The sequence below is a fragment of the Coffea arabica genome, chromosome 2e (genome assembly GCF_036785885.1).
Source record: "Coffea arabica cultivar ET-39 chromosome 2e, Coffea Arabica ET-39 HiFi, whole genome shotgun sequence".
NCBI lineage: Eukaryota > Viridiplantae > Streptophyta > Magnoliopsida > Gentianales > Rubiaceae > Coffea > Coffea arabica.
This window is the reverse complement of record NC_092313.1, coordinates 20,680,579-20,708,539: the sequence shown is the minus strand read 5'-3', so window position 1 is coordinate 20,708,539 and position 27,961 is coordinate 20,680,579. Positions and strand designations below refer to the sequence as shown.

Genomic DNA, 27,961 nt, shown 5'->3' with positions numbered 1-27,961 from the left:
TTTCTGAGAATATTTTATACCAACCGCACCATAAAAAGGTCGACTAGTAGTAGTAGTAGTAATTGTCTGAAAGGGAACCACACAAACAGAACAGATGCAGCTACTGTACTGGCACAGCCCTTTCAGCCACCAAATTGGCAAAATCGGTGTCTTGAAGGAAGAAAATGAGGTCGAACTCAGTCTCAATTGATAGATATTTCTAGACAAATCATAAATGCGGTTGAGGTTTGAACCTTGGTCAGGGAAAGCAAAGGCCGAAATCGATTTTTAAGTTCAATCCAACCGGAGTGTCAAAAGGACAAAAAGAGAGGTTCAATGGTAAATAGTATAGTGCTATAAACGCTGTCAGTGATGGAACCACAGCCGCGTGGAGACATGGGATGACCAAGAAAAGGAGATATCCAAATATAGGATGAGGAAAAATCTTCCAAGGACAGCCATTTTTTTTTTATCCGGAATATGCCCCGACCCGAGCGATTAGTTTATTCTGCCCGCATAGAAGCAGCCAAAATTTGTAAGCGAGCACAAGAAGAATTTGACTAATTCAAGACCTGATTGTCGCATTTATTAGGCAGCTTTCTTCGCCAATTAAACAGCAACTCCTTCATTCTGCCCATCCATGCAAGCACAAGTGCAAACCCAATTCAAGACCGGACGATCATAGACTTCGTACCATCAATTAGCACTTTCACCAATTTCTTCAGACCTCCCCGTGAACAATCACGGCCGGAAACCCTTGAAACGCGTATACAAGAAATCAAGAAACCAAATACCAAATGGCAACGAGAATTGAAATAAATGTTCAATAAGACAAAATCCAGATTTACTAATCATTTAGAGTCGCTGCCAATTCGATACCATAATATGACTCTTTCCATTTTGTTAATACTATTATTTTCCGAGAGATTGCCGTACAATTTTACTAATACGTGCAATCAACATTTTAAAACATATTCAGAACGAACAGACCAAACAGATGTTCCAATACCCACCGTCATCCAGCAACTCTCCACAAAAGTGGTGCGGCCATAGAAACCCACAAATGTTTACACTCTCCAGCGAGATTGAAAATTTTAATGAACATGATGATGCATAGACTACAGAAGAAAGGCATACACAAGGGAAACCGAACAAGTACACCTTAGCTATTGTGGACATAATATTATGTTACTATATATAAAAGTAACCGTTTAGACAGTTCATAACACAGCAACTCGTCTCCTCAATAATCTCCCTTTAACAAATCCCATACCCAAAGAACATGATGGAAAAACAAAATCAGTAATCAAAATTAAAAAGGAAAATTAAGCAGGCAGCTAGCAGGAAGGAAGGCATCTACCGTATACAGGGATGAGGCGAGAAATAACTACATGACAGGTAGTGTTGTAAATCATGCTAACTCTCTTCAAATTTTAACATCAGTCTCTGCATTCTAATATGTAAAAAAGGCTTTCTTTTACAGCCTGGGGAACAAGGAAAATTTTCAGAGCTTCCCCACAATCCTGAGTTACAAACCATCCTCAAAACCCATGAATTCCTTGGCGAGACTGTGTCAGAGACCCAAAAAATGACATCCGTGGTCCTTTGGTTCCTTCTGAACATGTGGCCAAAGAAGCAACATATGTTTTGTTGCCCTTCAACTAAACTAATCACATTTGATGTTTCTGTAGATCCTCCTAACAAACAGACTAGAGCCCAAATAACCAACAGCTCCTGAAAAATACACGAGAAACACCCGTATTAACGTAAATTTCTCAATAGATTGCCATTAGCTTCAGATGAAAATAATTGTCAGAAAACTTTGGGAGATGGAGCAATTTAAGCAAGCAACAAAATCTACCAAGACAGACACCCAACCATATAAAACATAATCCTCTTTCTACATAGACCTATTCTTGGGGCACATTTTCTGAGGACTCTGTCCTTGTTACTTTGATGTCCTCTACCTCCTTGATCATTCATTTCTACCATGCCTCTCTCCTCCAAACAGCCAAGCCCTCCCCAACCAAAACATCCGCACCCCCAGCCCCCCTCTCCTCCAAAAAAAATGAAAAAGAAACAAAACAAATGGAAAATTTAACTTACAAAAAATGCTCGAGCGTTACAGGATATCCATGTAATAAAACAGAATATTCAGGACCAGCCATGTCCGTGACCACAAAACTTCGTAGAAAAGAAGAAACAATCCCACCCTTATGGGAAGCTATGTACATATTCAATGCCCGAAATCACCAGATATCACATAAATGCAATCCAAAATAAACAGAAAAAACCTTAAGCAGTCACCCCATTTCAGCAGCTCATAAAGACAAAACATAAATATAAAAAAGAACAAGAAGAACAAATATGCAAGTACATCATTTGCTGCAACCAAAAAACAAAAAAGGCAAATCAACAAAATAGTTGCTGCACAGGACAGACACCTTTCTTCAAGAAACCTTTTAAAACACTTTCATCAAAGATGAATGCTATGCTAAGCACTATCAGTTGAGAAGTGCGTACAATTTAACTTTCAAGTTATTTACAGAATAACATAGATTTCATGTCAACAAGCCGAGCTAATAGCTAAAATCAGTGCATAAAATATCTGAACATTGTATAAGTTGGTTGCATTTTTCCAGTATCAGAGAGTATATTTTGAATACTTGGATTATGAACAGTCGAACACATTTTCCTAAATAGAGATCAGAACTTTACACAAAAAAAGGGAAATTCAAATGGCCAAAATCAAATAAATACAGAATATTAGATATTCTTCTAACAACCAGGAAAAGAAGACAGGAATAAGAATGCAATAAATATCTTATACTAACCACAAAGAATTCCCAAGCCAAGACAAAACATCAGCGTGTAACCAAAGTAGAAGCTGGTTTGGAAGAAACCCGACATCTTAGTCTTCACATAGTAGTAATATATTGAATATAAGTACACATATACAGCTGTTGAGGCTGCTGAGAAGAAGGAGGTCCATTGCCAATGATAATTTTCAGCATTAAGCAGGAAATATGTTCCCACAATTGTCACACATACTGTTACAATAATGAGAATCAGGAAGACGAGCAGCATAAATCCGTACACATAGTAAACCTGTCAAAATAGAGAAGAAAAAGAAGAAAACAAAGATTACACATTTACCAACAGAGCAACAGCAATTCTCATTATAAACCTTATTACCAGAAACAATTATGCCAGAGGGCAGAGAGTATCTCTACATTCAGACTACTGCTCACATAATATATTCTTTTTTTTTCTTCAGTACTGACTTTGACACAAGAAGATTGTATTTTCTATAACCTTTTAAACATAGACAGGAGAAGGTCAGTCCAACCTTTTCTTTTTTTAAAATAACACCTTGAGTAGGCTATGTGCAGACAGACTTCTCTCCTTTTTTTTTTTAAATAACACCTTGAGTAGGCTATAGCACTGTAGTTCCACTCAACAGCCAATTTAATCATCTTTTGCTTCATTTGCAAATATGCATAACTTCTTCTGCTGCAAGTCCTATGAACTACTATGAGTTACTAAAAATCCAGGCAAAGATGGAATCAAGTCCCGTAGCCTCTAGACAGTTCACATAATTACCTTGTAGTTCCAAAAAGAGGTGAAAACAAAGTACATCTCAATGAATATGCTGCCAAATGGTAGCAATCCTCCCATCAAGGAAACTACAGATGGTGTCAAGTACCACTTTTTCTCTGGAATCGGCCGAGGAATGGTCTTCACCCGACAGGGATTATTTGGTGCACCGCTCCAGTTCCTACCAACAACTGTACCAAGAAGGGCCAATGGAAAGGAGATAAAAGCCCAGATAACAAAAACCACCACCATGGTTCCAAAGGGAATGGCTGCCAGTGACCCATAAAATATAGCAATTGTGTTCAGGATGAAACCAATGCCAAAACACAAGAATGGGAAAAGTGATGCTGTGAGGATCATTGATTTGATCCAGTTTTTACCTGCAAAGAGGAAGACAATACAAATTTAAAATTGCAATAATGTGTATTCAACATGCTAAAGGAGAACCAAAGCATATATTCAGGATGACACGTACCACCATTTCGCGAGTACATTCCACCACTAACATAGCCAGAAATAAAGGATGTGAAAGCATAACATACTATAAAAGTGGTGACAATTGCTCCTCTCCTGAATGGGGAAAAAAAAAAAGGAATACACTAATATGAGAGTAATTAAAAAAGAATGCTGATCTGTAACCAAAAACATCCAGGCTATATATCAACTCAAACACTAGAAAACCGATGCATAATGTCACAAAACAGATGCAGAAATGTGAAGCCTCCAAAACCCCTCTCACCCATTACAACAAAAGAAAGGTAAACAAATTGAAGAGAACTCAAAAACAAGGAGAATATAGAGCCAGCAAGATGTGAATTTGAGCCTACAGAGAAGACAAATGACCGAATGAAGAGACAAACACAACAAGACATACAAGTTCAAAGTTTCAACGTACTAAACAAGTTAAGAATATAGCTTCCACATACCCAATATATAACATTCCCACAATTGCAAACAAGATGACAAGGAGAACAAGCAGCGCTAGTTGTGCTCCAGTCCCAACGACAGCAGAGAGCAACACTAAAGTGCGAGGAGGCCGGAACACATCTCCATGAACAAGCTTCCAACCAGACTCCTCACTAACATCTCTTTCCTGTTTTTAAAAGAAGAAAGAGTTAAGGTGGCTCTAGCAAGGGAAAACAAGCAAAATAGAGATTCCCAAAGGGCTGTACTGAAACCAAGACGTTTCGTCTCATTTCAGACTTAAATAAAAGAAGATTAATAAGGTTCAGATTGGTATGCGTTTGCCTTTTTTCTCCAGGACAACCAACATGTCTTCTCAACAATAATACAATTGTTTAGATGGCACATCATGAACAAGTTCCCTCTCTCTCCCTCCTCACCTTCCCCCGCCAGCCTCCTCTACAACCACATCCTACCACCAATTCACAAATGTAGCAGCAAGCACCCCAGTATAAAAACCTGAAACCAAGTATAAAAACAACTAACCCAATTTCAAGTCTCCACTGGTTTTGTTAACACAATGAACACCGCTTTTCATTAAAAAAAAAAAATGACAATTAACTTTTCATTTTGAATAACTTTCATTTGAACAGAGTAGACTTGTCCCAGTCTACTACATAAAACAGGGCTTCTCTATGGGCGTGACTTCAATTAAGAAAGCCTCATTATAGTCCATTTGGGCATGGATTCAAGAGATACAGTTTGGATAAATTTGCATCTCTTGTTCTTTTTAATCTGACTTGCACTCTTTTCCTATCTCCCCAATGCATTTTACAACCAGTCTATATGAGAAAAAAATGACAAGATGGAGAATGGTGATTTGAGCTAATGGCTACAAAAGCCATATTGTGGGTATCTACAGAACTTTTGCACTGTCAGGTAGCTATGCACAGAGCATACATGAAAGGAAAAATAGCTGCAGGAAGAATAACAAAGCATATTTGAAGGGAGGCACTCCTTATCAAACATGTTTTCTTTTTTCTCCAGAATGAAGCTTCAAACTTGCATAAAATACAAATTGATCGACAAAATTATGCACTTCAAGAACAATAACAAGCTTACCAGTGTTTCCAGATCATCATCTTCACGAGCATATTTTGCATAATCATTTCTCAAAGTTCGCATCAGTATCATTGACACGAGCCCAGTAAGAAAAATAACCATCATGAAGGAATTAAAAATGGAGAACCAATGAATCTGCAAAACAAAAAGGCAATCAAAACCTTGTATCATAGAATTGGAACAATCCTAGAATGTAATTCAAGTACGCCCAAAACAATTTAGAAGTCTAGATCCAGAAAGCAACGAAACATTTATTTGAAGCTCAGAGCAGTAAGCTCCATTAACTCTTTAATGACACTTGATAAACTATCGACACTGTAAGACTAAAATTTTCCCAACAGAAAAAGATATGTTCTATTGAGAGCATATTTTACAAAACAAAAGAGAGATTAGGAAGTGGAGAAACATACAAAAATGCAATATTCACCTGATGCTCAAAAAACGGGTAATCTAAGTAGACGTCAAAGCGACGAGCAAAAGTGACATTGGTTGGTGTCCATTTCACCGAATAGGTCATTTCCCATGTCTTCCCAACTTCTAATGGTTTTGCAATATCTTGAGTGAGATTAACATGTATGATCTACAAAAAATAAATAAATAAAATAATGGTAAAGGCAGCAAATCAAAAATTAAATGTGAAATCCATAATAAAATACAAAACTAGAGACCTGATCTTTATTGTATTGGACATTAATGCTCTTATGTGTGAAAAGCACATGCTTGCTGTCGCTGTTTCTCTCAGAACGCATCTCGCCAACAAAACCTGTAAGATTAATAATGTTATACCAACAATCTAAGGTGTCAGAAAGCATTTGAGATGGAGAAGAAAGAAGTGCTTAAGAGGGACATACCCCACAAAGGCAGATCATCTGAACTCGTAGACAGCATGCCATGGGTCAGACAATAAAACCAGATCAGGAAGATAAGCATGATAAAAAATCATCGTTCATAAGCATATAACAGAAGAGCCTTAATCCCAACAATAAGTGAACATCCAAAGCACAATTCATTCACATATTCAAACTCTGACATAGCTCATCACAATTGCATAACTGACATATCAATAACTAATTAAACCAACCAACCACTTGAGAAACTATATTTCCTACCACAAGTCCATTTTTGAAGAATTATAAAAAATTTGATATTAAAGTAACAAAATGCTTGTGAATGGACAGGCATTATCATTTTGCATAATATCAGGCAAACTGAAATCTGTGACGTACCCATGAAAAATTCGAACCAGTAACTGTTTTCAATTGCATCCTTGAACTGTTTAACCTTTGCATCATCAAGCTCCAGTTCACAAATTGTAGACTTCTCCACATTTTCTGTCAAAAACCAATTATTTAGCATCATGTCCATATATTAAGATAATCCATACTGATGAACTAAAGAAATTAACATACTTTTAAACTTTATGTCAATAAGACTATCAATAAGCTCATTTCCGCCCAAAACTTCACCAAGCCCACCCCATTTGTGGGAAACAGTGCCATCTGGATGGCAAAATGGAAGACTGAAGTAATTGTATGTCTCCTGTGGATTATTATATGGCCCTACTTTATTTACCCACAGGGCAACTTTGTCTTCATCTTGATACTGAAGGAGAAAGCAAAAAAGTGTCAGAGGTAAGCATCAAAGTTTTCAAAAAGCAGCATCACATCATGTATTCAAGTAGCTGAATACATGAGGCGCAAAGGAGAAAACCAAGGAAAAAATAGCAGCCTAGGGCGACCCAGTTAATAGAAGATGAAAAAGAGGTACACCAGAAGAGCCGGCATGCAAACTAAATACTAAGCAACTAAACTAATTATAATGGTCAAATGACATGTAATTCCCTCTTCTAAAAGATAATCACCATCCATCCCTTACTTGTATTCAATTTCCAACAGTGACAGGCGCTGCTTATAATCATACATGACATGTATTTCCAGTTTAATAGTTCCTTCTTCTATAGGACAAGCACCATTGATAAGATCCTTCCTTGTATCCAAATTCTAAGCACCAGAATGCATAGATTTGTGAGAATTGGACTCACTCATCATTACTATAATGAGCAGGAGTTAGAAACAGCTTTTCAACGTGCAAATGACTCACGATCATAGCTGTTTCATGAGGCAACACAGCACATTAAAGCAGATGAAACTGCAAAACTTCTTGGTACATTGTCAATGGACAATAGTATTAGCACAGAATCAAACTGCTTTTCTCTTTCTCCCATTTCAACGACAGGTACCTCGCCCTAATTTATCAACACACCCTCACATTCCCCATTTGACAGAAGATTCGGCGAAAGCATAAGATAAACACTAAGACTTTCTTTTTACCCTTGTTGCCAACTATTTGTGGACACAAGTGTACCTAGCCAATGCGTTCACACGCTATAACTCATCGTTAGCATACAGTATTTCTTATTCGTCAACCAATTAAAAAGCCAATCAAAGGCAATAATTAAATGCTTTAAAAGCTCATATCCTGGCCAAATGTGTACAAACACTAGTATTTATTGAGCATACCGCTAATGTCTAATGGTCCTGTAATCTTTCTCAAATTAAATGTAAAATACTTGTGTTATATACAGTTTTCAAACAATCGGTGTCTCAACATGCAACAGCTCTCCAAGATAACACAGAACTTCCAAATAAAGCAACGAAATATCCCAACAAACATCTATGATAGGACAGTAAAAATCACAATAAAAGGATGTGAAACAAGCAAACACACAAGAAACTTGGTATAAATGCAAAAAATCGATGAGCAAAATCAATCCAGTTCTAGGATGGTTACCAATATAGAGTTTACTATCAGTGAAAGTAACAGATAATCCTATATCAAATATATCTGTTGGGTGCAGTCCATGTATATTGGTGCACCAGGATTCTAGCCTCCAAAAGCATGTCGAGCAGCCTCTGTGTCCATGATTAACAATGATAAAACAGAGTACTGATAAAGCAGCAAAATTTTTCTTCCACCTCAATCTAATCGAGCTAGCAATTGAACTTGGGATCAACTTTTCCAACATTACATCCTGTTTTCTTTTCCTCCCCTACGTATTCACTTCCATCAAAATCCTATTAGAGCCTAATAAATGCATTCTAAATCACCACAACCGTCTCCAGATCAATTCCCGAGTGCACCAAATAGATGGTCTTAGCCAGCATTGACCCTCGCGTTGTAATCACATCTAGCAACCATCACGGTGTAATCTCGTCTAGCAAATCCTCATGTGCGCGTCCACTCCTTCCCCTATTCCAATACTATTATCCACTGGACTCGCATAAATGCAAACATACTTGCACGAACAAATTCATTAAAAAGCCAATGCAAAATTCACCAGGCTATGTAAGTATCTGCCGGAAAGAACAACTAAATTTTGTCAAGATCTACACTTTTACAATTCTTATGAACACGAAAATTAGACCCCGAAGGCACAAGATTTTACATTTTCAAAAAATAAATGAAACTCAAATGACAAACTAAACAACAATCCTCCACAGCACCTAAAAGGCAAAAACAGGGAAATGGACTAATAATTTGCTGATCTCTCCACAGATCTGAGCAACAGTAAAACAATCACGAGGAAACTCAAAGATCCGTTCAAATTTATACGAAAGCAAAAGCAAACGGCAGCTTAAATTAGGGTTTCTATGTAGCAATGCAGCGAGATCGAGTGCGTCGCAGAGACACCTAGTTTATTACCCTATGATCATACTCGGAGGCGAGAGCCGGCGCGGCGACAGTGAGGAGAATGGAAAGGACAGCCAAGGATCGAACGATGAGCCGCATGTCGTAGATGGAAATCGCCGGCAATTGTATGGATCTTGTGATAGGAGTGGAAGAAATTAAGCGAGATGGGTGAGTCAGAGTCGGGGTTTTTATATAATGGATCAAAAAATAAATAAGTAAACTTCTTATAGTACTGTATCCGAATTGATTTTGTTATTTTAATTGTCTGATTTCTCAGATCAGTGGGACGTAGCCTTGTGTAACTTCGAACTTACATACGCTGCCAGTTATGGACTTTCCTTAGTATGGGAATTGTGAACCATGCGCATGGCCTTATTAGTTATGGGCCTCTGCTTCTCTGTTTGTTTTTGATGTTTAGGCCTTTATGGGGATCCTTTGCTCGTTGAGTGTGTTTGGGTATTCCAAAAAAAAAAATCTTTCCATGCGAGACGAAAAAAAATAGTAATTGAACAAAATAAATAATGTGCATTTTGTTCAGATTTCTCAAATAAAAGGCTGTCTAAATAATTAGTGTGTTTATATAGGAGATTATTTAAATTATTATTTAAAATAATTATTATAACATTTTTTCTTGATGTGATATATGTAAAATAAAAAGGTGATCGAAAGATGTGTTTATGATGTAAGTAAAATAATATTTGTTAAAATTTTGCTATACAATAGTTTTTCGTCTTTTATTTTTTGAATTTGTTGGAAAATACGAATTTGTTTTGATAAAAGACTTTCTGATAATAGGTGTCTCATTGAAATTTGATTTTACGCTGAACATAAAAAAGGTTATGAGAATTAATCTTCATTTGATATGCATGCAATATGGTAAAAATAATATTATGAATTTGTTTGCTTTTTTTTCGCTGAATGGATTATTGCATATATTAATCTACCCAAGTTGTATGTTTGCTTAAAGTATGAAACCAAGGAATACTCTTACTTAGCAAATTTTTCTCTCTTTTTCCCCTATTAATTAGTGTTGATAATAAGTGTTAAAGAATCTATTAGCGAGGTTAAAGTAAGAAGACAAACAAATGATAAAGATAGTGATTAAGGCACACTCAATGAATGTGTATACAACTAACAAAAAATATATATTTTATACAACTTATTTTATGGAAACAAATGAAAGGAAAACGAATAAAAGATTATGAAAACATAGTACAAAAAATATAAATAAAGTCGATGAAATAAAATTAAAATTGGAGAAGTATAAGTGGTCTAGATAATTGGAGATGTATAAGTGGTCATGCAATTTTGAAGAAAGCGAGAACATTTTTTGTGTGTGTATGTGTTTTTTTGTGTTGATTGTTTAGATAATTGCATTGAGATTTAAGACTTAGGCCCCGTTTGGAATGTGAGTTTTTTTTGTATTTGTATAAAACTTTACTGTAGATCACTGTAGAAGTTGTAGAAAAACTTTTGTAAGATGAATTTTTTTTTTCCTTTTCATTTTCTTTCTTTTTTCTTTTCCTTCCTCCCTTCCCGCTTCTTTTCCTTTCCCCTTCCCTCCCCTATTCCCTTTCCCGAAACTGCCAATGAAGCAGCAACTTTCTTTCTTTCTTTCTTTTTTTTTTGCTTTTTTTCTCTTCCCCTCTCCTGCCCGCCACCCCTCTCCTCTCCCATCCCCCTCGCCCTCCGACGCCAGAGTTATTATAGCCATGGATTTTTTTTTGAACTTTTTCTCTCCCTCTCTCCTCCCCTTCCCCGCCACCTTCCCCCTCCCCCTTTGCGATTTGGTCGCCCGACCAGATCCCAGCTAGTGGGAGAGGGAGGCAGAGACGAAGAGATGAGGGGGGAGGGAGAAAGAAAAAAAAAGAAAAAAGAGGAGAGCACCAACAAATCGGTCAAAGGGGGAGGGGAGAGGAGGAGAGGGGGTGAGGGATAGGGAGAGGAAAAAAAAAAGAGGAAGGCCGGCACCGGAAGCTGTGGTGGAGGTGGTGGCCAGCGACAGAGGACATGGTGGGTTAGGTGGAGGAGGAAAAAGAAGAAAAGTTGAAGGGAAAGTTTTTTGTGTATTAGATATTTTGAAATGTGTAAGTTAAAAATTTTGATAAGTTTTTTGGAGTTCATATAGCAAAAGTTGTTAAAAAATTTAAAAGTAACAAAGCGTGACGCCATACAATTAGGGAGGCAATGGAGACAAGAGAAGATGCGGGGAGGCGTCAGGAAGTAGTTTTTGGCTCCCAACCTTTAAACAGGGCGAGGGAGAGAGAGCATTCCCGTCTCATCCCTCGCTTATAATTTTAAGATTACATACATAATATAATATAATTATATATATGTAATGCGAAATTGATAATCTCATTTTTTTGTGGTTATAATAAAATAATATAATTTTTCTTGTTAATTTTTTTGTGGTTAAATGATAATCTCATTATGTTAGTTTACTTTTTTATTTTGTTTTGTCACATAGTTTATAAAAAAAAATGATGATTACTTTAAATCTCATGTGATATCAAATACAGGGAAACGCATTCACAAAATCAAGATGATTTTTAAACTTTATTCCAAACTAAATTTTTTGCTAAAAAATAAAAAAAAAGTGATTAGTAAATTCATTATTAGTATTTTATATATACATACACACAAATAAAAAATAAAAGTAATAGTTGGGCAAGGCATTCGTTGGGGTAATGGGGTGAGACGAGCACCATCCCCTGTACTACCCGCCAGGCCCTCATCTAAATTGTCATCCCTACAGACACATAGTAGTCCCGCTTTATATGTTGTATAGATGTATTTCATTGTGCACAGCTGACAAGCACAATATGGTATTTTATATGTATACCTTCCAAATGCATGAAAATGTTTTAGCCATTTAAAAAAGTTTTGTAAATATGCACATTTATATATATATATATATATATATATATATATATATAATATGAAGTTACACAAATTTATGTATTTGGTCAAGTAAATAGTTATAAGCATGCATTATCACCATACATACCTAAGGCCTCATTTAACAAGTGAGTTTTTTTGGTGTTTATCTAAAATTTTACTGTAACGTATTGTAGAAGTTGTAAAAAAAATGTTTAAATTGTGTATATTATTTAATATTTTGAAATGTATAGTTAAAAATTTTGAGAAATTTTTTGAGGTTACTGTAACTAAAATTGTTAAAAAATTTGTAACGGACAAAATTGATAAAAAACTTGCTTGCCAAACAATGCCTAATTTACATGAGAGACTTCTAAGTATGAGATAGAAATAAAAATATGTATATTTTAGTTTGTTTAACACCGGAAAAAAATTCAACATCTATATTTGTCAATTAAAACTAGTATTTAAAGGATTTAATCATATTTGCATGGCTATGGATATCCAAATATCTAGTTGTGTATGACTCTCTATAAATCATGACCCGTCTTTTTGAGCTATATACGCCATATAAGTGAGTGAATTACTCAAAGTCAAATGTTTTATAAAATTTTAGAATAACTAATGAAATAACATGCAACATTCTTTAAATGCAACCAAGGGCCTGTTTGGCAAGTGGGTTTTTACCCAAGTTTGTCTACTACCAGTTTTTTATCAACATTTGTTACAGTAACATAAAAAAATTTCTCAAAATTTTTTACCCACACATTTCAAAATACTAAAAAAAAAAAAATCTTCCCCTTTTTTTCTTCTTCCTCTCCCACCCCAACCTACCACCACCTCCGCCGCCGGTTCCGACGCCGATCACCCCTTCCGGTGTCGATCTTTTTTTTTTCTTTCTCTCTCTCCCCTTTTTCCTCTCCCGCCATCCTACCCCTTTGTCCGATCGGGTCCTTCCCTTTTTTTTTTCTTTCTCCCCCACTACCCTCCCCCTCCCCCTCTAGCCGATTTGGTCGCGAGACCAGATCGCACGGGGAAAGGGGGACGAGAGGGGGAGAAGGAAAATTGCAAAAAAAAAAAGTTTCTATTGTTGCTTTGCTGCTTTGTTCGGCGAGGGAATGAGAGGATAGGGGAATAGGAAAAATTGCAAAAAAAAAAAAAATTCTATTGCTGCTTTGTCAGCCCGAGGGAAGGAGATGAGAGGGAGAGGAAAATTTGCCAAAAAAAAAAAAAAACTGTTGCTACTTTATCTGGCAGGAGGGACGGAGTGTTGGCGGGCGAGGGAAGGGGAGAGAGGAAGAAGAGGGGTGGTGGGGGAGGGAGAGAGAGAGGTGGCAGACAGGAAAGGAAGATAGAGAATAAGCAAAAAAAAAGTTTTCTTTTGCTGCTTCATCTGGCAAGTTTTTCGAGAGGGGGAATATGGGAGGGAAGGGGGAGGGGGGAAGGGGGAAAGGGAAGGGAGAAGAAGAAGGGGGAAGGGAGGAAAGAAAAGAAAAAAGAAAGAAAGAAAAGGAAAAGGAAAAAAAGTTTTTTATCTTACAAAAATTTTTCTACAATTTCTACAGTGAACTACAGTAAAGTTTTAGACAAACACCTAAAAAACTCATTTGCCAAACGGGACACAAATAATAGAGAGATATGGAAATTAATCATGTTAAGGAATAAATGGTATCTTTTTTAGGTATAATCCACAGATGTCCGCATTCGTTTTACGGTCTGCGACTAATCCTGTTCAAGCCGGGTTAGGCTCTTTGCAGGGGAAAACTCTTCCAACGTTGTTTTTTCCATTTCCATGAGTTTCGAACCTGAGACCTCATGGTTAAGGGATGCAAGCCCCATTTACTTGCACCAACATCCGTTAGTCAAAACTCCTATATAAGTGAGTGAATTACTCTAAAATGTGTTGTAAAATTTGATAGTTATACTACTAATGGAGAGTTGTATTAGTAACAAAATAGCTAGTTAAGTTTAAAGTTAAATTTGAAGGAAATTAGTTACACTAATAATGATTATTGTGTGAGAAAGGGGGGAAGGAGAGGTTTTTTTTGCAATCTATAAGGTGACACAAAATTTTGACACTAATAAGTGCTCAGGTTTTATATATAAAAATATGCATTCTATTATTCAAATGTATATCACTATTTCAAAAAGGGGTTTAAGATTCTATTTTACTCGCACAAGCTATTAACACGTTATTAACCATAGAAACAAATACTCAATCATAATTCCTAAGTAATTATTTGTCATGTTATCATAAATTCTAGGGAAAATGACCTATTTCATCCATTACATTTTGCAAAAATATTCTTTTCATCCCTCACTTTTAAAATGAAGCAAATTCGTCCTTGACATTTAAAAATTAAAACTATTACATTCTTGAACCTAATTTTCAATCAAACCATCCAATAACCCAATAATAAATTTTGAAAATAGAATTGATAGATCATTCGGTCAACTTCATTATATTCACATGACATTTATTAAACCAAAAAAATAAAAATTATAACATAAAAGGCCACTTTTGTCTTGGAATAGTAGATTTTTTTTTTGATAAATCTTTTCATGCACCATTAGTATATCCCCTTGCGAATCTAAATGTGTATCATAAATATAAAATTTGGTGTTTAAATTTAAATTAAAATGATGTGGCGGTACATAAAACCGTTAGTGTATACAATGATAATGTAGAAAAGATTAATCTTTCTTTTTTATGTTATAATTTTTTATTTTTTATTTTTAGGTTCATTAAATTTCACATGAATATCAAGTTGAGTTAACCAAGTGAGATCTTCCAATTACACCCCCAAAATTTGTAATCAGGTTGATTGGTGGTTTGATTCAGATTGAAATTTAGGTTTAGGGATGTAATAATTTCAGTTTTCAAATGTCAAGGATGAAATTGATTCATTTCAAAAGTGAGTGACGAAAAGAATATTTTTTTGAAATATGAAAGATGAAACCGATCATTTTCCCTAAACTCTAATAGGGGTACATTTTAACTTAAAAGATTGTTATGTTAAAGTTGTGACTCCCACAAATATGGGGAGAACCTTTGAGATCGTGTATATCTATTTTCCTATTCTCCAAAACGCACAATTCATATGTACAAGAAAGAAATCAGGACAAATTACAAAATATCTCCATAAGGAAAGAATTCTATCACTTGACTCCATACAAAATATTTTCTTTCTGTTTTATGGACCATACGTCCATTATTTCCTTTGGTAATAAATGTACAAAAACGAAACAAAAGGAAATAATTATGGGTCGAGAACCGTGGAAAAATTTAACTAATTTGTAAAGCCTTTTTTTTTTTTTTTTTTGGAACAAGTAAAGGCCATTTTACCTCCAATTTGCATCCCATCCTTTGAGCACATGCTTATGCAATTAAAGTAAGTAATCACAGTCATGTACTTTAAAAAATTCCAGGATATGAAAATCTCTGTCGCCACCTTTCTTTCTCATGCACATTCTCACTAGTGCTACAAATTCCTTGCTTTTCTTCAAATCATAGTCCAATTAAAAAAAGAAAAAATTCCCTACCCCCAATCAAAAACCCATCTCAAATTCACCACCATCCCAATCAATTCCTTGATAAACCTTTCGCAATCAAAACCCCCTCTTTTGCCATCATCAAATCCGCTTTCTGCATAAACCCTGAGTTCCTTTCCCAAATTCACTCAAAAATTGAGTAAATCTCAGCTTTGTTTTTTGGGGTTTGGCATATTTGGAGAATTTGTGAGATTCCCAGATGCAATCTAGCTGGAAAGTGTCATCGGAAGGTCAAAGAATTTAGCTTTTATCGAAGTCAAATTATGGGGGTTATTGTTTGACTCTTCTTAATTTTTCAATTTCACCAAAAGATTGGATCTTTTGGACCTTATTGGATAAAGCTTTAGTCTATATTTTGCTTCTTTTTCACTGGTTTAGGGTTTGGTGTTGAAGGGAGGTGTCAGAGTGTTTGATGATTGCGCGTGGAGGCAAGAATTGAAGTTCAGTTTGGAGAATATTTCTGGGTTTAGTTTGATTTTGTTGGTTTATATAATTAAGGGTTTTTGTTCTTTTGCTTAGAGCTAAATATTGGCAACAGAGGACGGGAAAAAAGAACCGAAAAATCAACAAGAGAAAAAAGACAAAAGATGGACAAGTATGAGCTTGTTAAGGATATTGGTTCTGGGAATTTTGGTGTGGCTAGGCTTATGAGGAACAAGGAGACCAAGGAGCTCGTTGCTATGAAATACATTGAAAGAGGACTCAAGGTGAAATTTCCTTCCATTCCTCTGTTTGTGGTGATTTAACATGCTTTTATTTATTTTTTCATATAATTGGTTACAATTAATTGTGTAGCTCCTTGTCTTTTCAGCTTTGGATTTTGGGGCACACTTTTTCCCTATTGTTTGTTGTTGTAAACTTCATACTTCTACATTTTTTGGGGGGTTTGTCATCATGCGTTTTCTTCTATATACGTTAGAGGTTGATTTCAAAGAATGAAGTCCAGTGGAGTTTCAGGTATTGATGCCAGAATTGTGATTCCTTCTCTGTAGATCGATGAGAACGTTGCACGAGAGATTATAAATCACAGATCTCTTAGGCATCCAAACATTATTCGATTCAAGGAGGTGAGCCTCTCCAGTTCTTTATTTTCCTATATTTCAGTTTTTGCGTGCATAAAGTAGAATGCTTAGGGACCCTTGGGCGTTTGATTTGGATTTGCAGGTGGTTTTGACTCCAACACATCTTGCTATAGTTATGGAGTATGCAGCTGGAGGGGAACTCTTTGAAAGAATCTGTAATGCTGGAAGGTTCAGCGAGGATGAGGTATAATATCTTGTATGGAAGTACTTTTGGAAGTTAGCTACCATTTCCGTACACATTGGAAAAAAAGAAGATTGAAGATGAAGAAGAGGACCCTTTGTTTTTGCTTTCCTTTCCTTTGGGGGGAAGGGAGAGAGGAACTCTGTTTTATAGCTATATGTTTATAAATCCAGAAGCTAATTTGTCTTTTTGGCTCCAAATATTCAGGCCAGGTATTTCTTCCAGCAGCTCATTTCAGGAGTCAACTACTGCCATTTCATGGTAAATTGGCAGTTAATCTCCTGTATAGTTATATTTTGTAATTTTATATACTCAAGAAACCTGTATATGATTGAATTCATAAAATTTGGAAATATATTACGTGCTCACATGTGATTTCATTACCAAATGCTTTCTACAGCAAATATGCCACAGAGACTTGAAGCTGGAGAATACTCTTTTGGATGGAAGCCCTGCTCCACGTTTGAAAATATGTGATTTTGGTTACTCTAAGGTGTACATCATGATTCGTCAGTTGAAACTTTGGATTCATTTTCAATGATATGTATATTCCTGCTCTTACTATTTTTTCTGCCTTCTCCCTCCCTTCTTCACTCGGTCTAGTCATCTCTTCTGCATTCAAGACCCAAATCAACAGTTGGCACTCCAGCTTATATAGCTCCTGAAGTTCTATCTAGGCGAGAATATGATGGAAAGGTTTGTCCTTTTTCTTTCTTCTTATTCCCCTTCGGAAACAAAGATTTGCCTGTTGTAGTTCATGTTTTAGAACTTTAGTTTGTCTTTTCAGCTAGCTGATGTTTGGTCATGTGGAGTGACACTGTATGTTATGCTCGTTGGAGCTTACCCTTTTGAAGACCAAGAAGATCCGAAAAACTTTAGGAAGACCATTCAAGTGAGTTTTTCTACTTTGTTGTTCCAAAAGCGACTAGGTGGAAAGTTATCATTATCTTTTTGTCATAGAGGAATATGATGTTATTGATACATCTCTTTGTTATGCTTCTTCAGCGAATTATGGCTGTGCAGTACAAGGTACCTGATTATGTTCACATATCTCAAGAATGTAGGCACCTTCTTTCTCGCATATTCGTTGCTAATCCGGCTCGGGTACGTTATTGATTGATGTGAATCTGTTTCTGTTGACTATCTACGTTAAACTGGTTTCATTAGATAATGGGTGACATGCTTGGTAGGAGACCATTTTGTGTGTGTTGTGTCAAAGGTTGGATAGGTTAAAAATATCTTTGTTGCTCATATGAAGTGACTAGTTATTGATCTGCAGCTGGCTTTTTAACCATCAGAACATGATTATATTAGCCCGATCAACTTCCCCCTGGCATTGATGCTAAGATACATAAATTTATGTTCCTTCTGCACAGTCTCTGTCTGCAAAGCAAATAACATGATAACTCTTTTAGTAATTTTGTTGCCTTTCTACACAATAGAGGGAACCTTACGCTCTGGTTTTACTCCAGGATGGTTTTGTTTGCTTTACCTGTGCAATAATAAGCAGTTTGGTCTGCTTCAGCTCTCTCTAATGTGGTTTAGCCCCTAGAGTGTTAATTTGATTGTTGCCTTGATATCTGTCGATAGCGCTTTATGATAGGTTAGGCTTTAACTTTATCTTCAATAAGGTTGTGCTTTTGAGAACTTAGATGGTCATGATTTGTATCTGGAGTATTTCACCTTTCTTTAGTTTTTTATGGTTCTTGTGGGAAAATATGGCGAGTCATTTGTCATCATTTTTTTGCTTTACCTGTTCAATGGAAAGTATGTCATGATTTTGTGTGGTGATTGCTTATCCTCGAGTGGCATATATATATATATATATATATATATTTGGATCCTAGAACCTCAGGATTGCAAGTCCCTTTTTGGATTTAGATACTTCTTCTAGCGTAACAGAAATTCTTAATCTATTTTCAAGATTGGCATGCACTTTTAGGGAAGCAACTGTCACTGGAAGTAGCTTTTTGTGCTCCTCATTGATCTACCTGCTCTTATTGGTTGAGCAGTCTTTCCATTGAAATGCCAAAAAAGTGAACTTGATGGGCTGAATACAACTCTCACCAAATTGATCTTGATTTGCAGAGAATTACAATCAAAGACATAAAAACTCATCCATGGTTTCTGAAGAATTTGCCTAGGGAATTAACAGATGCAGCTCAAGCTGCCTATTACAGAAAAGAAAATCCAACCTTTTCCCTTCAAAGTGCCGAAGAGATCACTAAAATTGTTGCAGAAGCAAAGGCGCCCCCTCCCGTTTCCCGTTCAATTGGTGGCTTTGGATGGGGAGGTGAGGAAGATGAGGAGAAAGAAGAAGATGTGGAGGGGGAAGTTGACGAGGAGGAGGAGGATGAGGAGGATGAATATGATAAACAAGTGAAAGAGGCACAAGCGAGCGGAGAATTTCAGCTCAGCTGAGGGCTCTTTTCCTGCATTCGAATAGTCTTAGTCCTGAAGTCCATGAACTGCGGGTGTTTTCATGATCGTGTAAAGATATGTTAAACTTGGTAGATTATGAGATATTGTGGTAAAGAGGTTTGTGAATCGCATTTAGTGTGATAGTTCTGTGTGCGTTGCATGGTGATGTAAAGACATATAGAGCCCTGTTTGGTCATCTTGCTCGAGGGCTATGGAGCTCAAGCATTAGTTTGGCTTTGCGTGCATAATATTCTGTCCATTTGACTGTTTGCGTCAATTAAAATACATCTTGTCTTCTACAGTTTAGTCGTATTTTGGTGAGTCGGAAGTCATTTGTCTTTGTTTTTGGCCTTTTCCATGGCTAATTTGTCTTCTACAGTTTAGTCGTATTTTGGTGACTCGGAAGTCATTTGTCTTGTTTCTTGGCCTTTTCCATGGCTAATTTTTTTTATACACACAGACACTCACTGTGTAAACGAGAGATGGATCATGGGTGTGTTGCTCAGGCAGATTGTGACAAGCATCACCTAGTGAAGCTTGGTTAAAAAATACAACAAATTTTTGTTTACGGTACGAAACGAGATCCATTACCTACTCTTGACTGCTAACCAATTTACCGGTCTTCTTAATGTGCCCTTTGTTCTTTTTTGAGCTAATAATGTACACTATTTTTTTAACTTTTATCAACCATGCTGGAAGTCAGCTCTAAACTTTACGCAAGAAAAAACTGATTAGTTCAGCAAGGACTTGGAAGATTGGTTTCACTTCTCTCTCGAATGAAACTCTTCTCAGCTCCTTTTCTGGGGAAAAAAAATTACTCATTAGTCATATCCACAGAAACATGTTGAGGCGGATGAACGAGATTGGACCATAACCTTTTGTCATATGCATGAAAAAATTATACGAAGCCATGATCGCTATGCTAGAAAAGCGTTCCACAGCGGCACATCTAAAGTGGAACCCGACTCCACAACTAAGCTCTGCTGGCCTCTTGCAGTCCCTTCACACGCACACGTTTATACTTTTGTCATTTAACAATCAAGTGCAGTCATTTGTCAAGGCAGCGATATTGTCGATAAGTTAAAAAGAAAATTCGGTGAATCACTTTTAGAACTTTTAATTCCTTAATTCTGGATCAACCAGTAAACAAATCAAAATAACCACAATAAGAAAGACGGGAATATATTTGGACTTTTACTTGAGTTAGCGTGTCACGGCATAGCCCTAACATCTTACGACCTAGCTTTGAAACTGCCTACTAAATTTTAACATGACTTTAGTTGTAAAACAAAATAGCATGAACCGAAAATCAAAATCACAGATTAGAATTTCCAGTAGAGTTTAATTCACTCTAGTCGCTCGTCCCTCTTCTTGCAATGCAACGTTAATATACTGTTCACGCATGCTTGGATCACCACCCAGTACTCTAACTGTAGGCTCTCAAGTCCACCTAGCAGTGATGGAATGTAGGATATACAAAACTCAGCCAGCACCACATATCCCAAGTGCAAACTCAAATCAGAGATACAGAGACAGATAAAAAGAGATCGACAAACTAAGAAGGCGACGGGGAATTTGAAACCTTTTTTTTTTACATTTGAAAAAAAAACGGCAGAGGTAGATTGATGGATGTACGCCTCCCATCAACAACACCAAAAAGGTAATGATAAAAAAAAGAAAAGAAAAGATTAGGTGTCCAAAAAAGAAAATCAATGCTCTCTTATCATGAAAGTGGAAGAAAAGGAATGGAAATCCACTTTTGTGGCGACAAATTTGATTACTAGAGGTGCACGCTACGGAGAGAACATTAGCTGCAAGGGATCACCAAGAGTAAGAACTTACGTGGGATATACTGAGTCCAGTATAAAAGATGGTTGATTTCACCTAAAATTTTGATCAAGCAACTTACCTTTATCCTGGTTGTCACTGGACATGAAGTTACGAGTCTTATGACGGAGACTACAGTTATTGCCCTTGAGACAAGTCTAACTCACTAGCTAACTTGTCTACACTCTACAATAGAAACTCTCACTGTTCTATCTCACCTTATTTCAGTGTTCGACTCCACTAGCACTTTATGCAGCTTCTGCGTCTCAATCAAGACAGATTCCCGATCAAAGAGCGCAGATACCACTGCTACACCTTTCAGATTTGGGGCCTGTAACTTCATCACTGAGTGAGCGTTTGAAATTCCAATTCCACCAATGGCAACCACAGGTAACTTGGAAGCCAAACATACGGTTTTTAGCCCATCCAAACCAAGAGTCGGATTGTTTTCTTTTGTGTTTGTTGGGTATACACCACCACAGCCAATGTAATCAGCACCATCAACCCATGCTTCTTGAGCTTGCTCTGGTGTTTTGCACGAGACACCGATGATTTTGTCAGGCCCAAGAAGAACGCGTGCAACATGAGCAGGCATGTCAGACTGGCCAACATGCACCCCATCAGCATCACAAGCAAGGGCAATGTCAACTCTATCATTTATCAGCAAAGGCACACCATGTTGGCGACAAATTTCCAAACATGCTTTGGCTGATTCCAGAAAGTCTCGAGTGTCAGCCTCCTTTTCCCTTCAAGGGTTATAGAAAAGTAAGATTAGCAATGACTGATTTTGGCGGCCGATGAAATTATTTAAGCATAATACATGCACTGTACATCCTAAAAATGAGATTTGCTTCTTCGAGATTTTGGTTTCTTATCAAGGGAACCGCAAACTGAAACACCGGAGTGATACTGTCAAAATAATCTGTGCATGTTAAAACGAATGGCAGCACTATTTGTTGATTCTTTAGGTTTAGATCAGAGCAGATTACAAAAGTTTGAAGCTTCATGTGAAAAGTGAAAACCATAGCAAACCCATATTTACTGTATAAGTAATCTGAAGCATAGCGTTTAATGGGTTAAACATTTGCTAATGGCATGAATTTTTATTCAAAGGCTGTCTGAAAGGCAAAATCATGGTGATCTGCCTCATTCATGCTGTATCCTTATTCATACCCTTGCTCCTTAATCCACCTCTGCTCGCACTTGAGCAAATGAAAAAACCACACAACCGTTAAAAGTAAAAGCACAAAAAACACAAAGGAACAATCAAGTAGATGTTTACGTGGCTAATGTAAAACTTTAAAATTTGATATGGATAGCCATGCACAAGAAAAACCCAACTAAAGTAGTAACCATACCATACTTAAAAAACCCAAAGAGGGGGGTGGGGGAACAAAAATAATAAATCAAATTAGCACAAACCTCAGCTGAACAATGGTGGCACCACCTTGAATGGCAGCTTTCACAGCATCAGTGATTGAACGATCCCATTTCTGGTTCATCCTTGAGTCTGTAACAGCATATAGGAAGAGATTGCTGGGATCAAACAGGGACTGCCTACATGATCCATGGGCATACTTTTTCAGCTTCAAGAAATGGTCAAAAGGACCTTGAGGTCCATTTCCAATGAGAATATTCTTACTATAACCCAAAGCTGATTCAATGAAGCGTTTTGCTACCTGAAAGAACCAGATAAAGAAAAACTTAGGATCAAATAAACCATATAAAACAAGTAATGAAGCCAAAAGAAACCCCATAAACAACTCTGTAATGAATTGTTCTTTCCTTTTGGGCTGAAACGGGGGGAACAGCATAGACTAGTCATAATTAATTTGTCGAGTAAAAATGCACATACTACCATGCAACATCAGAGGACAAGAACTCCTAGGATGTGTATGAAGAAAAGGATCCCAAGGAGATCAAAGAGGACTCCGCTAACCAAATTAACCACACATGCATTCACCTCTCTCCAGACACGCAGCTCGGAACAATCCCACTCCCTTTGTGTAAGTTGCTGAATTATACTTTGAGAAGAGAGAACATGGAGAAGCTTAATAGTCAGCATTACAGTACTAAGGTACATGGTGAATCTTCAAACCCCTAAAAAAATTTTGCCCTCATTGCATTGTGTCATTACTGCTCGCATTCACCTCTTAGATATTGCAATGTCCTACAGATCATAAACTACCCAAATTAAGTTGAAATTGCTTATCATCTTTCTAATTCCCTGTCGTCATAGGCTGTCAACCTTCACCGCTACTTTTTAAGTGAATACCAGTGTTCTTATCATACCCTCTCTTAAGTACACTACCAATCATTAAGGATTCAGTGAATATCAATGCCAAAGTGCACCGACTGATGATTTATCTACATAGATTTCTGAAAAAGCATGCTATAGTAGGGCTTAAAAAGTGTAGCGTCTATTTTTGCACAGGTCAAACAACCATATTATGGATCAGCAACTTAAAAAACAGCTCATGCCCAGTTAGACATTGAGAGTAGCAAGATGCATTAAGAATGAGAAAACTTTCCTTTAAAATATCTTCTTCCTCCTTTTGATTTATGCATATGCACTAATGCTTAGTCAGCTTCTTGAATTTTCATATAAAAAACCAAAATGGGACTTAAAACTGCTTGTATCACTATGTTACCAGAGGTGCACTATCATAGAAAAAAGCAGATATTGAGTCAACTACCTTTACAGCAGAAATCACTGAAGAGCCTTTTGCTAGCTCAGCTGCAATAGATGAAGCCAAACTGCAACCAGTTCCATGAGTATTTGGAGTTTTTATGCGTGAAGTGCGGAACTCAAAATAATTCTCGCCTACAAGGTCAAACTGAACAAATATTAATACAAGTTCATGTCTGAGAAAACTCATGAAATTTACTACAAGAAGTCTGTGAAACATTACCATCATATAAAACATCAACAGCATCTAATGAAGCAGGGAGGTCACCTCCTTTTACTAGTACATTTCTGAAATAAATAACTTCAGTCAGCATGTGTTCATCAATAATTAGAAGAAGATACCAAGAAAGTATGAAAAACTCCACAAGGAACGGGGGAATGGAGGTTTGACCTAATGCTTAAGTGTTCACTGAACTTAATCCTGCAATTTTCAGTGAGAAGTAAATTCCCATTTAACACGGTAAAGCTACGGAAGCCAAAAAAACAAAACCACGATATTGCCTTTTCTAATGCAAAAGCTGTGAATTCTAAAGCCCGATCAAATATGCGAGCAAGCTATTTTGACTTCCAGTTGCTTCCCTACTTCTCAGCAAATAATAGTTTCAGAGCTGCCTGCCCCTAAACAAAAGCAGATGATGCACAAAGCCGAGTAAAATGTGGTCACAAACTACCAAATTGGATTTGGACCCGACAAATTTAATGCATTGACCATGTTATGGAGCGCCTTGATGTAGGCAATGCTAAGTTCAATTAGCTATGAGTCGACATGAAACCTCAACTAACATTATTTAATGCTCCAAAAAGCTTTTCCAGCTAACAAGTACCCTCAACTTTTCTACATCTACAAAATAATTGAAGATAATCAGAGATTTGCTCTTTTGCCCAACCTATCAAGTCCCATAATAAGGTACATGAAGACTTCAAATTTCAAATTAATTAGCCATGCAAAAGTTATGGTTTGATGCATTTGAAGCAACTCACTTTGGGCCAAAATCATGTATATATTTTGCAGCAGAATGCATGTCTGCAAGTGATTCCAACGGCATACCACCCAACAAAGCAGACGCCTCTTTTAGATTTGGGGTAACTATCTCAGCCATGGGAAGCAGTTCCTCCCTATTATTGGGAAACAAGAAACAATCAGTTAGACAGGATTACCTACAGAAGCAAGAAAAAGGACTATTACTCTAGAAGATTTTGAGATAAATCATAGCAATTGGCAAGTAAGCCAAGACCCACAACCAACCTCAGAGAAAGAAATGAAAACAGTGGATGTGTGTTCTCATAAGATCTTCAATGAAGTCTTCTGTCCTCTAAAGCAAATGCCTACACTATCTAAGCCAAACTAGAGGACATTCCTTGCTTTGCATTTTCATATAATTGCTGCTTCAGTATTGAAGTAGTAAGGAAAAAAAAGGAAATGTTGGAAGTCCAAATGGAATGAGATACGAGAGGTAATACTGCATTCTCAATGGCCATACATTTGAATGAGGTAAAACAGAAAATTGCAGAACGTTCCAGAATTAGTATTGCACTAATTAATAGGTAAGATACAACAAGCGGACTCGACAATGTTTACCAGATAACATCTGTAGATAGGATGCATGCGGGGATGCAATGACACATATCTTCTGCAAGTTCATACCGAATGAAGGTAAGGCATCATTCCAGGTCACTGTAATAAGCACAGGCTGTATAATGACACTACAACAACTGAGAGGGAATAACTTGGGGGAGTCCAAGCATGAAATGACCACTCTATACGATGACCAACCAATTCCAGCTAACTTCTACTTATTAAACATATGATCTCGAACAGGTTGACAGATGTTTTCTTAACCAAAAAGTCATAAAGGGAGTTCAGAGGTAACCCATAGTAGAGAGGTAAATAGAAGTATCTTTACTGGTTATTGAGCCTGGCATAACTACTCAGACAGAGAAAGTGAAAAAGCACGAAGAGCCTAGGTTCCTGTTTAGAAATGAGGCCGCTGAGCACAACCAGGCACCACTTATTTGGGGCATACAAAAGGAAGAAGGGGAGAAGAAAATAAACTAACTTCTGTATCGATGGAGATTTAATGCTTAACATACCTAAAGCTAGAAAGAATAGAGGGACCAGCCAGTGTGTCACCACTTGTAGATACCATAACAGGATCAACCACTAAAGCTGCCTTCAGAATAACGATGACAGTCCATTAAAGTCCAATTAATAGTACTCGAATGTATATTAGAAGATAAGCATATAGTTATCTGAGCAGTACCTTTTATTGGATTGAAATTCATAGAAATAATTAAATCATCTAATTCTGCATTACCTCGAACTGGAAATTCCTGAAGATATCTACAGAGGACTTTGACTATACCAGTTGAAGGAAGCATTCCTGTTTTCACCTAAAATTAGGTCAGCACTCTTACATGTCAACTCAAATGAATCAATATGCATTCCACTTCAAATAGAAGAAATAATGCAAAGTTTTAAACAAAAGCCAAGAACTTGTTCAAAAACATGTTTACGGAAAAAAAAATAAAGAGGCTAAACCAACGGCAATTAAACTGGCGTATACATTATTAAGCATTTACTTACAACATCAGGACGCATGTCCGATAGCACGGAGTGCAGCTGCTCCAGGACAAAATCCTCCGGCAGAACATTCACACCCTAAGATCACACAAGCCAACAATTAACTATTACTCATAAATGCAACAACTAAACAGCGATTAAGCCGGTGGCAGAAACCAATTAATATACTAACTCGGCTCAGATAAAAGCAATAATACAGGTTATAAGAACTGACCTGAACTCCAACGGTATTCTGCGCAGTGACAGCCGTGATAACAGTGGAACAGTAGACTCCTCTAGCAGCACATGCCTTGAGGTCCGCTTGAATTCCAGCGCCGGCGCCGGAATCGGAACCGGCAACGGTGAGAACATGCGGAATTCTTACCTGATCCTCTGGTTGCATTGCTGCTTTAACTTCGAAACCCCTCACTTTGTTAAGTTGATGAACTTTTACAGAAATTAACTCCGGTTTTAACAGGGAAAAGCTCTGAAAGTTGAGAAAATAAAAGAGAAATTTAAGTTGAGTGGGCAATTAGTAAATTAGCCAAAATTGGTACTGGTTCTATTGAAAAATTACCGGGGCCTTAGGAGTTGAGAAGACGCGAGTGCAATGGAATCCCATGCGACTGAGCCAAAAGTTATCTTCCTATTTTAAGCGCTTGCATTGCATTTGGTAATTTTGGTGGGATGACTTTTCTTGTATTTACGGCGTGATGATCGATGACTGACATATATATTTCCTTTTTCTTTTTTTTTTACCTCGTTATCTTTTCTATGGCATTTTTTTCCTCTTTATACAATTCTCTTTAGACAGGAGTATGAATAATAAATTTTGGAGTGCTATTAACATTTCTTTTCTTGCCCTCTTTTTTTTTTTTTTTTTTTTTTCTAAAGACTATTTTCGATATTCTTTTTTCCCTTTTATTTTCTTAAATTCAGAATTTATATTATAGCTTTTTAACCAAAGTTAGCACTACTGAATCTTCATTCATGCCTAACTCTTGATCTCAAAGAAAACTAGTTGTACATGTGTTTTAATAATGGTAGTACATAATTCTAAATCCTACTGAAGGTATATTCAGATTGAGACTATTTGGAAAAAATGTAAATAATAAATTTAATATAAATATATATAATAAAAAAATGATTCAAAAACATGTTTATAATACAGTAATATACACACGCGTGTGTTTTTTTTTTCTCTTTTAGTAAAAGAGTGGCTATTCGAATAGCCATTTATGTCAAATAATGCAATGATGCACTATAAGTGCTTTTGTTTAACAACATGAATAACAAAAATCTACACAAGGTTTAAAGTGATTTTTTGCCTTTAAAAAATTTGAGCCAACAAAAGGTCAAGAAGGTGTATTTTTAAAACATTGATTGTGTTTTACTTTAGCTTTTGTGATTTTAGTACTACAAGAAAAGTATATTAACAATATCAAGTATATTTTATTTGCGTAGCTAAGCATTTGATGAGG

The 27,961-nt window shown here is 36.6% G+C and overlaps 3 protein-coding genes across 4 annotated transcripts; 1 reads left to right on the top strand and 2 right to left on the bottom strand.

Annotated features, from left to right (window-relative positions):
* Positions 1 to 1,148: 1,148 nt before the first annotated feature.
* Positions 1,149 to 9,503, bottom strand: LOC113731884 (transmembrane 9 superfamily member 1). The gene is made up of 12 exons (XM_027257380.2): positions 9,304 to 9,503; positions 7,011 to 7,203; positions 6,828 to 6,932; positions 6,453 to 6,470; positions 6,270 to 6,364; positions 6,029 to 6,181; positions 5,602 to 5,736; positions 4,503 to 4,669; positions 4,052 to 4,146; positions 3,583 to 3,956; positions 2,814 to 3,087; positions 1,149 to 1,713 (listed from the first exon to the last, which is right to left on the bottom strand). The coding sequence occupies exons 1-12, from the start codon at positions 9,388 to 9,390 to the stop codon at positions 1,646 to 1,648; spliced, it is 1,764 nt and encodes a 587-aa protein (XP_027113181.2). The 5' UTR covers positions 9,391 to 9,503; the 3' UTR covers positions 1,149 to 1,645.
* Positions 9,504 to 15,549: 6,046 nt separating this feature from the next.
* On the top strand, positions 15,550 to 19,710 carry LOC140036843 (serine/threonine-protein kinase SRK2A-like). Of its 2 annotated transcripts, XM_072079800.1 has the most exons (11): positions 15,550 to 15,950; positions 16,099 to 16,148; positions 16,240 to 16,427; positions 16,713 to 16,787; positions 16,885 to 16,986; positions 17,191 to 17,244; positions 17,384 to 17,476; positions 17,587 to 17,679; positions 17,771 to 17,875; positions 17,989 to 18,087; positions 19,072 to 19,710. In XM_072079800.1, exons 2-11 carry the CDS (start codon positions 16,133 to 16,135, stop codon positions 19,402 to 19,404), a joined length of 1,158 nt encoding a protein of 385 aa, XP_071935901.1. In that variant the 5' UTR covers positions 15,550 to 15,950; positions 16,099 to 16,132; the 3' UTR covers positions 19,405 to 19,710. The 2 variants fall into 2 exon arrangements, with proteins under 2 accessions (XP_071935901.1, XP_071935902.1); XM_072079801.1 differs by having other exon boundaries at positions 15,551 to 16,427; positions 16,640 to 16,787.
* A 1,547-nt stretch (positions 19,711 to 21,257) lies between these two features.
* On the bottom strand, positions 21,258 to 27,196 carry LOC140036842 (thiamine biosynthetic bifunctional enzyme TH1, chloroplastic-like). Its single transcript, XM_072079799.1, has 10 exons — positions 27,058 to 27,196; positions 26,716 to 26,967; positions 26,505 to 26,579; positions 26,236 to 26,311; positions 26,012 to 26,087; positions 24,902 to 25,036; positions 24,144 to 24,208; positions 23,928 to 24,055; positions 22,654 to 22,910; positions 21,258 to 21,977 (listed from the first exon to the last, which is right to left on the bottom strand). Exons 1-10 carry the CDS (start codon positions 27,100 to 27,102, stop codon positions 21,446 to 21,448), a joined length of 1,641 nt encoding a protein of 546 aa, XP_071935900.1. The 5' UTR covers positions 27,103 to 27,196; the 3' UTR covers positions 21,258 to 21,445.
* Between the last annotated feature and the right edge of the window lie 765 nt (positions 27,197 to 27,961).

Excerpts from the sequence above, each read along its gene's own strand:
- LOC140036843 (XM_072079800.1), top strand. Across the intron at positions 17,477-17,586 it reads GTGATTTTGGTTACTCTAAG|TCATCTCTTCTGCATTCAAG; the intron begins GTGTACATCATG and ends CACTCGGTCTAG. Across the intron at positions 17,876-17,988 it reads ACTTTAGGAAGACCATTCAA|CGAATTATGGCTGTGCAGTA; the intron begins GTGAGTTTTTCT and ends ATGCTTCTTCAG.
- LOC140036842 (XM_072079799.1), bottom strand. The coding sequence starts at position 27,102 with ATGGGATTCCATTGCACTCGCGTCTTCTCAACTCCTAAGGCCCCG. Across the intron at positions 26,968-27,057 it reads TCTCAACTCCTAAGGCCCCG|AGCTTTTCCCTGTTAAAACC; the intron begins GTAATTTTTCAA and ends CTCAACTTTCAG. Across the intron at positions 22,911-23,927 it reads CAGTGATTTCTGCTGTAAAG|GTAGCAAAACGCTTCATTGA; the intron begins GTAGTTGACTCA and ends TGGTTCTTTCAG.
- LOC113731884 (XM_027257380.2), bottom strand. The coding sequence starts at position 9,390 with ATGCGGCTCATCGTTCGATCCTTGGCTGTCCTTTCCATTCTCCTCACT. Across the intron at positions 6,182-6,269 it reads TCCAATACAATAAAGATCAG|ATCATACATGTTAATCTCAC; the intron begins GTCTCTAGTTTT and ends TATTTTTTGTAG. Across the intron at positions 5,737-6,028 it reads ACCCGTTTTTTGAGCATCAG|ATTCATTGGTTCTCCATTTT; the intron begins GTGAATATTGCA and ends TTTGTTTTGCAG.